The sequence below is a fragment of the Nelumbo lutea genome, chromosome 8 (genome assembly GCF_056320005.1).
Source record: "Nelumbo lutea isolate HS-2025 chromosome 8, American lotus-T2T, whole genome shotgun sequence".
In the NCBI taxonomy this organism is placed as follows: domain Eukaryota; kingdom Viridiplantae; phylum Streptophyta; class Magnoliopsida; order Proteales; family Nelumbonaceae; genus Nelumbo; species Nelumbo lutea.
In genome coordinates this window covers 28,520,207-28,537,157 of record NC_142691.1, presented here as the reverse complement: position 1 = coordinate 28,537,157, position 16,951 = coordinate 28,520,207, and the positions used below count along the sequence as shown (strand labels likewise).

Sequence of the window (16,951 nt, the reverse complement as noted above, 5' to 3'; positions counted from 1 at the left end):
TTGTACAGGGAATGATTCGGCATATAGTAATCGTTCTATTAGGCAACCTCATCAATCACTATCTGGTAGAAATACAAGCTTATAAACCAAATTAGTATGGTTGACCCATTGGGGTTCCTGTTAGGACCCCAGCTGAAGCTAGGAACCTCAGGCCCAAGACTGAGGCCCAGCAGACTGGTTATTGCACCTTTGTAGGAGGAAATTTGGTCTCTTGGAGGAGTAAAAAACAGTCTGTGGTTGCAAAGTCAAGTGCAGAAGCGGAGTATAGGGCTATGTCTCAAGGAGTTGCTGAACTATTATGGTTGAAAAATCTGCTCACTGAGCTAGGTGTGTGGGATTCAAATCCTATGTCATTGTACTGCAACTACAAGGCTGCAATCAGCATTGCTAACAATCCAGTTCTACATGAGAGAACCAAACATATTGAGATTGACAAGCACTTAATTCATGAAAGAGTTGAAAGGGGTGAAATTTGTGTACCATTCATTGAGTCTAGGGAACAAGTGGTTGATGTGTTTACAAAGGGTTTGACTTCCCTGAGCCATTTAGAGCTATGTAACAAGTTGGGTATGCATGATGTCTACAACCCAACTTGAGGGGAGTGTTGTAAGGTGTTTTTTGTTATGTGTTTTAGGTGCAGGGGTCTTTCTGTAATTTTAATATTTATAAATATAAAAGGGGTCGGAGGGGTCCTCTCTCTGTATGAACTAGATTCAGCCCCTTACAAACTGCTGTCTTCTTTTCTTCTCTCTTCCCTTCTCTACTCCTTTCTTCTCTTCTGTTATATTTCTTCCCCTCACATGAGATATTTGTGACAGATTACAAAAGATGATTTTGAGTAGGGCCCAATGGTGCAACAAGCTTTCAAAGATCTGAAGGTGGATGTCTCTTCATTCTTCACCTCCAACGTTAGCTCTACCTGGCTTAGCCAAGGAATTTACAATAGAATGTGATGCCTCTGGCATGAGAATCGGGGTTGTTCTCATGCAAGAAGGGAAGTCATTGGCATTCTTTCCTAAGGCACTATCCACTCAAGCTCTCTCCAAATCAGTCTATGAAATAAAAAGAGCTTATGGTAGTGGTTTTACCAATTCAGAAATGGCATTCATACCTAGCGGTCCGGATATTCACCATACGAACTAACCATCGAATACTGAAATTCTTGCTAGAGTGAAAGGCATTGTCAGATGAGCAGTAAAAATGATCTCTAAGCTATTAGGGTACGATTATCGGATAGGGTATCGAAGTGGGCTTTCCAATAAGGAAACTAATGTTTTGTCCAGGTAGCCAGAGCTTGGGCTTATGCTAGTATACAGGCCTATGTATCCCGTAATTGATGAGATTAAAAGAGAGGCAGTAGCCAACAACAGATGGGCAGCTCCAAGGCATTAGAGAAAAATGGCCGAGGACCCAAGCTAGACACCCAGTTACACTGTGAGGGGTATAGGCCATTTATCCAAAGGCTGGTTAGTTTTATCACCCACTTCGGCCCATACTTCCATTCTCCTTGATTTGTATATCACCTCAAGCGGAACACTTAGGGGTATTCCAAACTTACCAATAGCTTCCTTCTCTATTTTACTGGACTGGAACAAGGAAACAGGTAGGAGAGTATGTGGCAACCTGTTGCATTTGCCAAGGACAAAAAATATTAAACTAAGTTGTCGGAGGGTCTGCCACAGACCCTCCCTATACCGAGCCAGGTTTGGGAGGATATCTCAATGAACTTCATGTCTGAGTTACCCAATTCAGCTGGAAAATCGGTGGTGTTGGTGGTGGTTGATTGATTTAAAAAATATGGCCACTTCATGGGTTTACCACACCCTTACAACACTGCTATGGTGGCTGAGTTGATTGTTAAGGAGGTAGTCCAGCTACATGACACACTTCAGAGCATCATCTGAGATTGTGACACCCCCAATCTTCATGAGAAAGTTTTGGGAAGAGTTCTTTAAGCTTCATGGAGTGCAGCCACAGAAGTTGACCAGCTACCGTCCTCAAATAGATATCCAAACAGAGATGGTCAATTGATGCCTAGAGATGTACCTCTGTTGCTTTACCAATAGTCATCCCAAGCCATCAATGAAATGGCTATTGTGGGCTAAATGGTAGTACAATACCACCTAACAAGCAGCCGCAGGAATGACCCCTTTTTCAAGGTCTTATACGGCCACTATCTTCCACTAGTCCTGCCATATGAGAAAGGGTTCACTAAAGTTGCCTCTCTCAAAGAACGCATGCTACAGGGAGATGCTATCTTGCAAGAACTAAAGGCCAACCTACTCTAGTCAAATCTAGCAACTAATGATGAAGGTGTATGATAACAAGCATCACACAGTTGAGTATAGGAGTGGCAACGGGTAGGAGACCCGTGCAAATTGCCCTACCCATTCCCAAACCCACCTACGTACCCTTGACCACAAACCAGTCCCAAACCCATCTAATTTTTCCTCTCAATTTCCCAAACCCGTTAAACCCATCCCACCCGACTTGAAAAGTTAATTAACACTTTCTACTAAAAAAACTTTATTAATGCTTAAAGCATGATTTGAACCCAGATTAGTTAAATCAGTTAATGGTAGGCCGAAACTCTTAACACTTTAAGCCACAAAGCCATATCGCCTTTTTTGACATTTAATGAAATAAAATAATTTTTATTAACTTTCTATTCATCCAAACAAACAAAACATATTTATGATTAGCAATTCCAACTAAAAATTAAAAGAAATAATATTTAAAATTAGCATTTTATAAATAAATAGAATAAATAATCTATCAAATTCAAATTTACATCAAAAGAAGATTTTAATCCCAAGAATTTATACAAATAAAATATTAATATTAGAATATATATCTTAGTACTTAAATTTATAAATTTGAGCATGACATATATCTTATAATTTTTATATATTTTTATAGTTATTAGTCAATATTTTAATTTATATTAAATAACATTATACTTATCATTTAAAAAAAATGTTTAATATAATATTAAATAGAATCTATCAAATACACTAATTTACATTTATATGAAAAAAAATGAGTTTTAGTTTCAAAAAAATTGTAGAAGTTCAAATTTTAATAATGACATAATTATTTCAGTAATTAAAAATTATGAATTTGCATATGATATATATCTTAGAAAATTTAATAGATTTGATATATTTAGAGTAAAAATTATATATTTGTATAAATTGTTAAATGATTATTTAATTTATATTTGAGAAATTAATATTTCGTTGGCCCTTTTGTTAATGCTAAAAGGTAAAAATAATAAAATAGAAAATGTTATGGGCCTGGGCGTAGGATCTCGTCACGGGTCGGTCCACGGGGAAAACTCCTAGCCTTCCCTTGCCCTTCCCTTTGCGTGCTAACCCTATTGTGGCGAACTAGGGGGTGATTTGTCCAAGAGATCACCCTAACTCTCCTAAGCTCTTTCTTGATCGAAAATTCAATGCCTTTATTCCAATTCCAAGCTCCTTTAAATAGGAGATTACAAGAGGGTTTCCCTGTTGTATTCGGCTAGGATAATCCATCTCTTATCAAAACTCAAACTCCTACTTCTAATGGTAATTAACTTCCTATTTCTACTGGTAACACAACTCCTACTAAGAACAGGGGATAAGTAGATGGGATAAGGGATAAGGTAAGCTGGCGGTGAGTTGGCTAGAGTGGCAAGGTAAGTGGGCCCCTGATGAGCTGTCGTGTGGGCCCCCCTTCAGTGCTGCTACTCAGTGCTGCTGCCCTTCACTGCTACCTCCGGCCACGGTGGTTAGGCTCGCCTACGAGTGTGTCTACTGCTTCTGTGTCCGCAACAGAAAATAACTGATATAAAAATTAGGATAAATATAATAGGTTCAAGTGTTTTGTATCTTGGACTCTTAATTAATGTATTGTTCGACATCCGTATTCGTATTCAAGTTCATTATTTTTTTTTGTTTTGATCAATAACACAATTCATTAAATAATCCCAATAATAATTACAAAGAGGAAGACAAAATTTCTTATCTTTCAGCTATAACTTCAGCCCCAAGAAAAGGAAAAGAAAAAAGAAAAAGAGAAAGAAAAGGAGAAAAAGAAAAAGAAAGAATAAAACTACAACTGTGCCCAAAACATTGACTTCCTCTCCACCCCTTGTTTAGCTAACCCATCAGCAAAAGAATTAGCTTATCTTTTTACCCAACTGATTTTAACTTCCATTTCTCAAGCCAGTCATCTAAACTTCCTCCTCATATTATTGTAATTCCATAAGCCACTGTTGTCTTTATTCAGCCATCCTACCACCACCTCCATGTCCCCTTCAATTATAAGTTTTCTAATATTCATCTCCCTAGCTTTCTGGATTCCTTCCATAACTGCATGGATCTCAGCTCTGAGAGAGTCACCCACTCCAATTGGGCCTGAGAACATGACAGAAACAACCCCATTCTCATCCCTAAAAATACCCCCAATCCCTGATTATCCAGGATTCCCTCTGCAACTCCCATCAAAGTTTAGTTTTATGAAACCTGTAGGTGGGGGAGTCCAAGACATACTCATCACTGTTTTGGTCAAGGGTACTATTAGCAATCTCACCCCATTTCCTCAACATGTCATCCACTGTATAATTTGTGAATAGCTCTAGTGATTTTATCCACTGTATGACCCTTATAAGGTATCCAAGTTCATTATTAAGTAAATAAAAAATGTTCTTCAAAGTTCATTATCAACCAACATTACATAGAACCCTTCCATATAAAAGAGCAAAACAATATAAGTCAAAAAAATAAATAAAACAAGTGACATAAGAGAATGGGTAAACAAATAAGTTTTTTATTTCAGAGAAGCAAAAATCCAAAAAAAACACCCAAAAGTTACCCGTCAATAGGTCTTGGACTCTTGTTCATAATTGTTAAACCTTAAGGGTAAATGGGTAAACAAATTAACATGAAGGTTGAAGGATTGGAGCTTGACTTAAAAAACAAAAAGAAATTCTCTTAAAATATTATATATTATAAATTATTTTATACTATATATTATACCATAAAACATATTATATATATATATATATATATATTAGTCGGGTTTATAATCGGGTATCAGGAACGGGTACCCATGTCAAATAAAACCAGGTATCGGGTGTCGGATACCCTAAAGTCAAAATGCAAACCCGTCCCAAACCCTATAGGGTTTTAATATAAAATCCCAAACCCTATAGGATTTTGATAAATGAGTCCTATTAGGGTTGGGACGGGTTGGATACTCGAAATTTCCTGTGAAATTGCCATCCCTAGTTGAGTATCAGGTTGCAAACTTAGTTTATTTCAATCTATAGCCTTATAGGCAAGTGACCATTGCTAGCCGAACATGGAACAATCTGGCACCCCATTTCTTTGGCCCATTCAAGGCAATAGAGAGAGTTGGTACAGTAGCATGTCACTGTTGAAGATGTGCCTCAAGGAAGATACTATCTCTAGCCCGAATTTACCCCAGTTCACTGACGAAGGTATGATGAAGGTTGAACCACTCAGGATAGTGGACCTATGTTGGGTTTGTAAGGGTGGTTGACTGATTCCTAAAGCCATGGTGATTGGAAAGAGCTACTGGAAGAAGACAGTACATGGAAACCTATCTCTCTCCAGGATGAGCTTCCACATCTGGACCTTGAGATCAAGGTCCAACTTATGGGGAGGGGACCTATTAAGACCCCAGCTAAAGCTAGACCTCAGGCCTAGCAAACTGCAGTAGACTAGCCCATTACATGCAATCTTCCAACCATTAAGCTAAGGTATAACATGAGGCCACCTGAGCAAAGCATGCCCAAATCACCTAAAAGTGGGAACAACTTAGTTGGTTGTAACTAATTCCAAATCTGAATGTAAACATATATAAATACCCACACATCAAAGTGGGAAAGTAAACAAAAAATAAACCCTATATTCCCTTCTTCTTCCTTCTTCTCTGTAGGAGATGATTTTCCTCGAAGAAACCCTGAGATAGGAAGTAACATATCATTACCCATTACCCAACCCAACTCACTTAAATCTACCCAATAGGCGATTCAAACCATTGCCAACCTATTAGGTAAATGAGTGGGTTACAAGTGGATGAGTTCAATGGGTCAAATGGATCGGGTTAGAAGCTACCACCCCTAGTCCTACATCATCTTTGCCTACAATTACAGATCACTCTCATATTGTTCAGATATCCCATCTGCAAAAGGAAGAAACTAGAAGATATATTCTAGCAAGATTCAAGATATGCCCTTTTTTATGAATAAAGATAGTTTTATTACTTCAAAAAGATAATGGAGATCTCATACAACAGCCCATGGAGAGGCGCGAGCTGCAGCCTCTCTCAACTGATTATAAAGAAACTTAAAAGGAAAAGGAAAAGATAAACATGTCTGCTAGTATACAATGGGTGGGGAGAGCAGAAAATGCTTTGGCAGATGACTTAGCTAAGCAAGGGACAAATAGGGAAGTTTTGTTTTGGATTCAAGATGGGCCCTTTAAGACACCTATTTGTGGATATAGGCCCTTACATCCTCAATTAGATTTTGAAGCTGAAAGGGTTTGATGATATGTATAGAATAACATTTGACAAGCATTTGTGTAACAACTAACAAGTAAAGAATATGAAGAAGAATGACCTTTTCTGCATTTTAGAGCTCCTTTTTTGTACACAGGGTGTTCTCTTTATACCCATTGTTGTATTCACATTGTCTACCAACAAAATTTTCCATACTAAAAGAGAAAGAGAACCTGTAGATCTGGAATCACTAAAAGCAAGCAATTTATTTTGCCAATATGCTTTGGTTTCAAATCCAAAGCACCATGCAGAAAATCTAATCCATTTATTTTCCTCTATAATGCCACTCAACTAGTGCATTTAATGCACTTAGCTAGGAAGCCATTGAATATTAAACAATTAAGTATTTAAGTTTCCAGAGAGCTATAAGGTCACCTTTGAGCTTTCTCACCAAACATTCATATCCTTGTGTTCTTTCCATAAACAGTTCCATCAAATTTAGCTTAGCAGATTAAATAGAGAATAACTTAGTATTCTAACATGTAAACACAGAGAAAGTTATAGGTTAGGGAATTTATTATTTTATGTCACCATAATAGGAATAACATACCAGTTTAGAGAAACATATAGCACGGTTTGCATGACATATGGAACGTATTTCCACAGATGAAGGCATCTCAGGAGCTACTTCTAAGGCAAGCTCATATTGTGACAATGCATCTTCATACATCCCAGCTCCAAAAAGTTTATTGCCTTCAGCCTTTGCATCAATGGCTTGAGATAAGGCTCTCTGCAGCACAAAAAGAAATAACCAACAAACAAATAAATCAGAAGATCACAAATTTTAGGATTAAAGAGTGTTGTGAGATGTATTATATTGTATTGGCACAAGGGCATTCTAGTATGTTCCTCTTCAGCTAAAATGTTAATATAAATGGAGTGTGGGGTCACTGCCACAGACATCCCTAAGATTTTCCTAAACTTTTCTCTCCTTTGTTTCTCTTCTTCTCTTCTCTACACCATCTCTGCCTCTTGTTCTCTCTTGACAGATAACAAAGAGCACAGAATACTATGACACAATACTACATACATAATTGTCTATTTATCTATCCTCTATCTATGCATAAATATACAAGCATACATAATATAAACCTCAAGAATTCATCTTATACAAGGCACAGACAAATTCTTTTCACTTTCATTCCATGGCATTCAAACAAGGCACAATACAAAAAAGATAATCACAAAATGTGCATACCATGAAAAAAATGCTATCGGTATGGTAGTCAAATGGAAAATACAAGAAAGCCTCACACTAAACAGCCTAGAAATCCTGATGAAGCATGTGGAAATAAGATATATGGGAATATTCATACCATCCATCAGGTCATGCACTATCCTGTGAATTTATTCAAAGCTTTAGAAATATCAAGTAAAAATATATGTAAAATGATCCAGATCATCAATTCTAAATGGGCTCGATGGTCAAGTATTATGCAATCCACAACCATTTTCTATGCATAAAAATCATATAAGAGGGGAAATGACTCAAAAATGAAAAGAAAAAAAAAAAGCTTTATAGAATATAGCCTTAAACATAAGTATCTAAGTATGACTATTTCCTTCTTGAAACAAAATAATAATCAAAGGAAATAAGAATCTTTTAAGAGTCAAGGACAACAAGAATGCCAGCCTCCAATCTATCCACAACAACTTCGAAAGGATCTATTTTCTTTCTCATAAGTTCAACTGGCTTAGAGTTCTTATTTCATGCATTTGAAGCCATTATGTGATGCATTTTCTTTGATAAAAACTATGCCAACCAGCAATACCCTGATTATTGGTCCAATTAAGTTTTGCTTCATTCAGTGAAAATTCCAACAGTCTTTGTGACAATGAAAGAAGAGTCTTCTAGGATTTTGAGACATTCACTCCTAGCATAAAAGCTGATTTACCATTATCAAATGGTAAGAGGGCTCTTCCTTCAAGAAAAGAGAGCATTTAGAAAGAGAAAAGATGAAACTAAGGGCCACAAACAAGACTGGTGCCTAACAAAAATTTGGACATTTTTTGGAAAAGATAACAAAAACAATAAATGGATGCTCATAAAAGCATAAGACTTCATTGCAATATAAAAGATGTATCATCATTTTTTATAATAAAAAGAAATTTATTAAAGAAAAAAGAGATTGCAAAAGACATGATGACAAGTTATTACGCAGAAGAGAAAAGGACTACACCTCAAAAACAACCAAAAACAAACTAACCAAGAACTCCCTAAAACACCAAACACCAACACTCCACCCCTTGGCCCCCAAAACCAAAGGAAAGCTGAACAAGCCACCTCTGCTCCTCCTCAAGCATTTCCTCCTGCCGAGTGTTAGCTTCATTCCACACCTCTCCTCCTTCCCCCACTATAACTTTTTCAGACTTTCTTCCCTCCTCTTAAACTCCTCAAAGGCTCTTCTAGCAAAAGCCTCACCACCCAAAAGAGACAAACCAAGATTTTTGCCAATCTTAACAATCTTCTCAATAGCCAAACATCCTTCCTTCTCCACCTTTTCTTCTGGAATCCAATTAACCATTCTCACCTCATCTTCAACTCTGCCCACACTCTTTCTCCTTTTCTCATGGAAAGTATGCAAATGTGCATCCAAATTGATGGAGCCACAAGACTCTCCCCTACCAATGCTATTTGACATTGAAACCTTCGTCTTTACCCTTTTTCTCTTATAAACTCTGAAAATTTTTTGTGGGACCTATGCCAGTCAAACCAAGCTTTGGCCACAAAAGGACTACAGTAATGTGAACAATGTGTTGCTTGCTAGGAGAGAGATTTCTTAGGAGCTGCCCCAATGACATCAACCACACCTCTCTCTTAATCTTTCCTCTTGCAACCCAAATCCACTCCTAACTTACCTATCACCACCTCCTCAAAAGAAAATTGATCAACAAAAGGATTCTTGTTATTAGAAAAACTCCTATCGCCAACTGCTTCGACTGAACTCTTCTCTAAAACACCTCCATCTTAGTTGAAAAACAGCCCACTTGATGTATGGAACTGTTTGAGATTAGATGCAAACCAGAAAATGAACAAACAAGAGAGGAAGAGAAGAGAGAGATGGCGGCAATGAGTGTTAGAGAGTAAGAGGTTCGAACATAACCCCTCTCTAACACTCTAAACATCTTATTAATAAGTTAATCTTTGACAAATTACAGAGAGGCCCTTGAGTGAGCAAGAAAATACGAAAAACAGAATATTACAGAGTATGGGCCCAGAATAAGGCCCACAACAGAGAGAAACATAACATAACATGAAATGACAGTCTATGGGCCATTCGGCCCATCTTCTCTACGCTCCCCCTCAAGCTGAGCATAGATGTTAATCATGCCCAGCTTGCCAGTGTCATGTTGAAGCCTTGCCTTGGAAATGCCCTTGGTGAGAAAATCTGCCAGTTGTCCTTCAGAAGTAATGAATGGAAGACACACTTCACCGGAGGAGACTCTTTCACGAATAAAGTGTCTATCAACCTCAATATGTTTGGTTCTATCATGTTGTACCGGGTTGTGAGCAATGTTGATGGCAGCCTGATTATCATAGTACAACATCATGGGTTTGTCATGATCTACCCCAAGTTCTTCCATTAAGGACCTTAGCCACAATAATTCCGAGACTCCATGTGCCATGGCTCTATATTCTGCTTCTGCGGAGGATCGAGCCACAACTGTTTGTTTCTTACTCCTCCAAGAGACAACATTACCAGCCACCAGACTGCAATACCCTGAAGTAGATCTTCTATCATCAATATTTCCAACCCAATCAGCATCAGTATAGGCTTCAAGTTTCAGATGACCATGTTTGGTAAATAGAATTCCTTTTCCTGGAGAGCCTTTCAGATAGCACAAAATCCGTTCTGTTGCTGCCATATGGGTATCTCTAGGAGCATGCATGAACTGGCTAATGCAACTGACAGCATACGCGATATCTGGCCTAATCATGCACAGGTACAAAAGCTTCCCAAGAAGTCTCTGAAAGACCCCTTTGTCTTCCAACAAAGTTCTATCCGAAGCTGAAAGTTTGTGACTCATATTAATAGGAGTTGCAGCTGGTCTTGCACCCAATTTTCTAGTTTCAGACAACAAATCAAGGACATATTTCCTCTGGGAAATAAGAATCCCATCCCTGGATCTAGCAACTTCTATGCCAAGGAAATATCTCAACTCCCCCAGATCCTTAATCTCAAATTCTGTACGGAGGAAAGACTTAAGGCCCAGAATGCCAGAGGCATCATCACCAGTCATTATAATACACAATGAGATACACTGCTAGAGACCCACTTTTCTTCACAAAAAGAGTATGATCTGACTGTGTTTGAACATAGCCGAATTTAACAAGTGCAGCTCTAAATCTCTCAAACCAGGCTCTAGGAGATTGTTTGAGGCCATAAAGAGATTTCTTCAGTTTACATACCTTTCCTTGCATATCTTTCCCATACATTCCTGGAGGAAGACACATGTAGACCTCCTCATGTAAGTCACCATTCAGAAATGCATTCTTTACATCTAACTGATAGAGAGGCCAATCAAAGTGAGCTGCCAGAGATAAAAGAACCCTCACAGATGTCATCTTAGCAACAGGGGCAAAAGTCTCCAGATAGTCAATCCCATATGTCTGTGTGTAGCCCTTTGCAACAAGTCTGGCCTTGTACCTCTCAATAGTCCCATCTGCCCTGTATTTAATGGTAAAAACCCACTTGCATCCAACTGGATCCTTCCCTTCAGGCAAATCCACCACCTCCCAAGTACCATTTTCATGTAGAGCATCCATTTCAGCCTGCATGGCATCTCTCCATTCTGGAATCCCAAGAGCTTCTGATACAGACCTAGGAATGGGGTTAGAAGCAACTGAAGAAAGGTAGGCACAATATGAAGGGGAAAGTAGGTCATAAGAAAGGTGTTTGGAAATGCAGTGTGCAGTACACTTCCGCTTTCCTTTCCTAACAGCAATGGGGACATCAAGATCTGGGAAGGGGGATTCCAAGGGAGCTGAAGCAATACCTGTTATCTCATCTGTGATTGGGAGGGTATGAGCCTCATCTATTGTAAGGGAAACCACTTGCTTATTCCTGGATCTCTGCCTTTGATACACTTTGGGATTATGGGTAGGACGAGGAGGTAAAGAAATAGGAGCACTAGGACAAGAGGAATGAAGTGGCTGATCCTCCTTTGATTCATTTTGTGAGGATACAGATTTGTCAAGAGACTGAACTGGGACAGGAAGGGGAAGAGCAAAAACTTGTGACAGACTCTCCCCCTGTTGACAATGTCCTTCCTGAGAGGAACCATAAAAAGGAGAAAGTTCATCAAAGGTAACATCCATAGAGACATGTCTGGTGCCAGTCTTTGGATCAAAACAACAATAACCCTTTTGTGTGGGGGAGTAACCGAGGAAGATGCATTTGTGGACTTTTGGTTCAAACTTGTGTCTCTGCACACTTGGAATGTGAACATAATAGGTACAACCAAACACACGAAGAGGAATTGGGAAGAGATCCTTATCTGGATGAAGAAGACTGAAGGGGGATTTAAACCCTAAAACCCTGGATGGCATACGATTTATGAGATAGGTAGCAGTAAGTACAACATCACCCCAAAATCTTGTGGGAACATGTGAGGCAAATAAAAGGCTCCTTGCAACTTCAACAATATGTCTATTTTTTCTCTCAGCAACTCCATTTTGTTCAGGGGTTCTAACACAGGAGCTTTGGTGAATAACCCCCATGTCAGAGAGATACAAGGATAAGCTCTTCACAAAATACTCTTTTGCATTGTCAGATCTAAAAACCTTAATTCTGGTACCAAATTGAGTCAAAACAAGCTCAAGAAATTGCCTCACAAGTCTCGGGACTTCATCTCAGGATTTCATTAAGTATATCCAAGTGAATCTAGAAAAGTCATCAATGAACAAGATAAAGTATTTGTAGCCCCCCATAGAGGATAAGTGGTAAGGCCCCCACACATCAGAGTGTACAATATGAAAAAGAAAAGAGGATCTTTTATTGCTCATAGGGTAATTTTTTCTACAATGCTTTGACAACTGACATGACTCACAATTGAGACTGGACACACTGACTCCCTTAAACAGTTTGGGAAGCAAATGACTTAAAGCAGAAAAAGGTAAATGACCCAACCGACAATGACTCAACATAATTTGACTGACTGACTCTGAAGAAGTAGAACCAAAAGCAGCATTCTTGGGATGATCAAAGCATTGGCCAGGGGTGTCGAGCAAGTATATTCCATTCGCTTCATGGCCACTCCCAATCACCTTCCGAGACTTCAGGTCCTGAAACACACAGTGAGAAGGGAAAAAGGTTACACAACAATTCAATGACTTGGTCAAGCTACTTACAGATAACAAGTTGGTATTTAACTTAGGTACATGAAGAGTGGAAGATAAAAGTAAAGAGTCTGTAGGCTTGACAGTTCCCTTACCAGAAATGGGGGCAAGAGAACCATCAGCTAAGGTGATTTTGTCACGACCAGGAAGCAAATCATATGACACAAACAAAGTGGAAAGGTTGGTCATGTGATCAGAAGCACCTGAGTCAATGATCCAAGGGGTCTTGGGATTACCTGAGGTAGATGCATGGTTAGCAGAAGCCCTTATACCTGAGTGAGCAAATGCAGAGGTGGCTGGACTTCCAGAAGGGTTGGATGATGAAGTTACACCTTCAAGCTGGCTGATCATCCTTCCAAACTTCTCATAATCAGCTTTCATGGCTGCCAATTGTGCACTTGCAGACTCAAACTCTATATCTGTACTTGTGGCTGTATGTGCACTTCCTGTCTTTCTACTGTCATTCTTCTTCTGGAATCGGATAGGGACAAGACTGGGATGCAATTTCCAGCACTTGTCCTTAGTGTGTTTCGGCTTCTTGCAATATTCACACACCACCTCCTTCTTTCCTATGCCACTGGGGGCTTCTGTAACCCCTTTGGGTTTGATTCCCATATTTGCAAAATGATCATTGATACTGACCCCTTGAACCTGCACTTGCCTCCTGCTTTCTTCACTGCTGACCAAAGCATATGCTTGAGACAATGAAACATCTTCCTTGGACAAGATATTTTGCTTTGTAATGTCATATTCAGAATTCAACCCTGTCAAGAACTCAAAGACCCTATTCCTTTCAACCAATTTCCTATATGTTTCAGCATCCTTAGGGGTATCCAATGTCACGGCCTCTATCAAATCAATATCTTGCCATATAGATTTTAGGGCTGAGAAGTATGCTGCAAGTGACTTCTCCCCCTGTCTTAGATTCTTCACATCACTTCTCAGTTTGTAAGCTCTGGCAACATTCAACTTATGGGAGTAAGTTTCTGCAACACTATCCCAGATTTCTTTAGCCGAGTTCATCCACAGATAATGCTGACTAATCTGTGGCTGCATTGAGTTCACAAGCCACCCAATCACTGTGTAGTTTTCTTGTACCCATCTCTCATAAGATGGATCATCCTCTGGAGGAGCTTTCTTGCTCCCAGAAATAAAACCCCATTTTCCTTTGCTACAAATGTGGATTTTCACTGATTGTGACCAAGCCAAGTAGTTGGTCCCATCAAGCTTAACTGTAGTTACAGCCAGCATAAAATCAGTTGGGGTTCCCAAAATCTGTCCATATTCAGCAGCATTCTTGTTTTCAAGGCTTGAGAAATCCATCATGTAAAGGCTCCAATTAGGATTTTTAATAGGTTTCTCAAGGTACTGGGGTCTTGATGAGTTTAGTTTGAGCTGAATAGGCAACAACAACTAGCTCACAGAATCAGTTCAGACTTGATAACTGTGACAGTCAAGTTCGGTGGTAGTTTTTCTTTACTGTTTCACCCTTTAAAGGACACCCAACAAACCTCCAATCACAAGGTATTTCAGGTTCTCAACAGCCGTTGTCCCAAAGAGAAGAAAACAGGGCCACAGTCCTTAAGAGACCTTTCGTCGAACACTCAGTGTGCAGTAGTTAACAGCCTACTGTTAACTAGAAGAAACCACTTCAAGGTGTTCAGTATAGGTCCAAGAAGAGGCTGGGATGAAGATGAGACTAGTGCCACTTAGTTTTAGATCAGTTTCAGCAGCTCGGCAGTTCAATAATCAGCCGAATAGCACTTCCAAAACAACCCAGAAAAACAGTCCAGCAACAGTGGGTCGAATGTATGTGGGCTTTGAATGCTTTAATAGTCCTCCCAAACAACAAAAAATAACTCAGCAAAGGACTGAGAAAAGACTTACAGCAAGAGAGTCTCTGGTTTGAACTATAAACCAAGCCGAACACTTGTTCTCTGAGATAACTTCAAAAGTCCTTTTCTCTGATTTCAAATCAGGCCAAACAACTTGCTCTCTGATTCTTCCTGGTCACCGAACCCTTCTCCAAGTGTATAGAAACTTGGGCACCCTCCAATGACCTCCAAGAACCAGGCGGATGACTGTAAACTTTCAGCCCTAGAACCTCCTCATGTAGTTGGCTGAACTAGAACCACATGAGGGACACGCCAAGCAATGGCCTGCTCTGATACCAAGTTGAAAAACAGCCCACTTGATGTATAGAACTGTTTGAGATTAGATGCAAACCAGAAAATGAACAAACAAGAGAGGAAGAGAAGAGAGAGATGGCGGCAATGAGTGTTAGAGAGTAAGAGGTTCGAACATAACCCCTCTCTAACACTCTAAACATCTTATTAATAAGTTAATCTTTGACAAATTACAGAGAGGCCCTTGAGTGAGCAGGAAAATACAAAAAACAGAATATTACAGAGTATGGGCCCAGAATAAGGCCCACAACAGAGAGAAACATAACATAACATGAAATGACAGTCTATGGGCCATTCGGCCCATCTTCTCTACAATCTTCTTTGCCTTGAAACGACGATTGACTTCTTCCACACAACCTCCCCTCCCACCCCCAACCCAAAATCCACCCCTTCATTATCCTCCTCAAGATCTGTCAAAAATGACTCCATCAGAGCAGCATAGCTCTCTTGTAATAGAAAAGCAACACCCTTCTGAGAAACTGAGCTATAACAAACCATAGGAGATTCACCACTTTCCTAATCACAAGCCCTAGGAGAACGAAAACCCATAGCATCACTCCAACAGCTGCTACAATCAGCACATTCCTCCACAGCATCTTCGGCAGTCTTCCTCTTGCCTCCTCTATCGAACTTTGAGATCACCCAGACCCAACTCTCATTCTCCCCCTCTCGTGACTTAATAGAGTCATTTCTAATTAGATCCCCAAAAATCTTTAGCCTTTTGATGCTTGAAAGAAATGCAACCCCTTTTGTCAACCAGAAACTTGGACAACCGGTTCGAATTTCCTTTCTTTTTAAACCTTAATCTCTTAAACAATCCCCTCTTGATCCTCCAACCAACCTCACAAAACCACGCATCTCCTCTGCTTCTATATATGCTAGCTTCTCTTTTTCCTTGCTCATCTCCACACTCCTACACTTCTGGGCCTTCCACGTGGCCCATCACCCTTCTCTCCACGCCAACACCAAAGGACTCCATTAAGTACGAGCTTTCCTTAATAGTAGACCCAACCATCGAATGTGCCTCACTTCTTCCTTGGCTCTGAATCCCAACGCCCTCCATTGGCACCAAGACCCACAACGCAGCCCTTAGAAATAAAACTTTTAGCCATAATTCCTAAAACACCCTCATCTTCAACTTCTTGATTCACCTGTTCATACTGACCATTCAGCTTCCAAACAGTTTCAAAAGACTCCCACAAGTTCTTCAATTCACCTTCCTCCACCAGTCCATATTCTCAGCCCACCTCAATGGGTACCCAACTAACCATTATCATCAACATCTAAGCCTTATATGTAATATTTTATAAATATATTTGTATTGCATATATTGAATCAAATCAGATTCTTGTTGGATATCCAATAAAATTATCCAAATCAAATTTGAATCAGGGGTTAGAGAATTTGACGGGTTCAAATTTGGATCATATGAATTTTCTATGATATTGGATTCAGATATACCCCAATTCAAATCCTATCCATTTGCATCCCTACCTTCAACTTGCAATAGATCACTTCTTATGAGTGCTGTTGGTGGTATTCTATGCATGTGACCAAACCATCTAAGAATAAAATCTATAAACGAGTGCTAATAATTGCACAGACTTTTGTTGCAAACATGTAGAAGGTAATCTCAGTAGTGCTGTTAAACAGATGTACAGTGAAATAGCTTTTAGTGACAGTAGAACATAACAATGAATCCTTATTATCAGAATGGTCATAGTGCTGGCTAATCTTTACAAAAGTGAGAACAAAAGACAAGAACCATACAAGTATAGGTGAAACACAATGGCTAAACACAAAAGGAATCATGCATAATTTTCTCCCCAATATCTAATATGTAAAAAGAGTAACA

The 16,951-nt window shown here is 39.3% G+C and overlaps 1 protein-coding gene across 2 annotated transcripts in view; it reads right to left on the bottom strand.

The window, feature by feature from the left end:
• LOC148843608 (uncharacterized) overlaps positions 1–16,951 on the bottom strand; it is a 55,400-nt gene that overhangs the window by 21,958 nt on the left and 16,491 nt on the right. For both annotated transcript variants that reach the window (XM_088959012.1, XM_088959011.1), the window contains exon 3: positions 7,121–7,300. In XM_088959012.1, the coding sequence (XP_088815138.1) occupies positions 7,121–7,300 (180 nt within the window). The remainder of the gene's footprint in view (positions 1–7,120; positions 7,301–16,951) is intronic.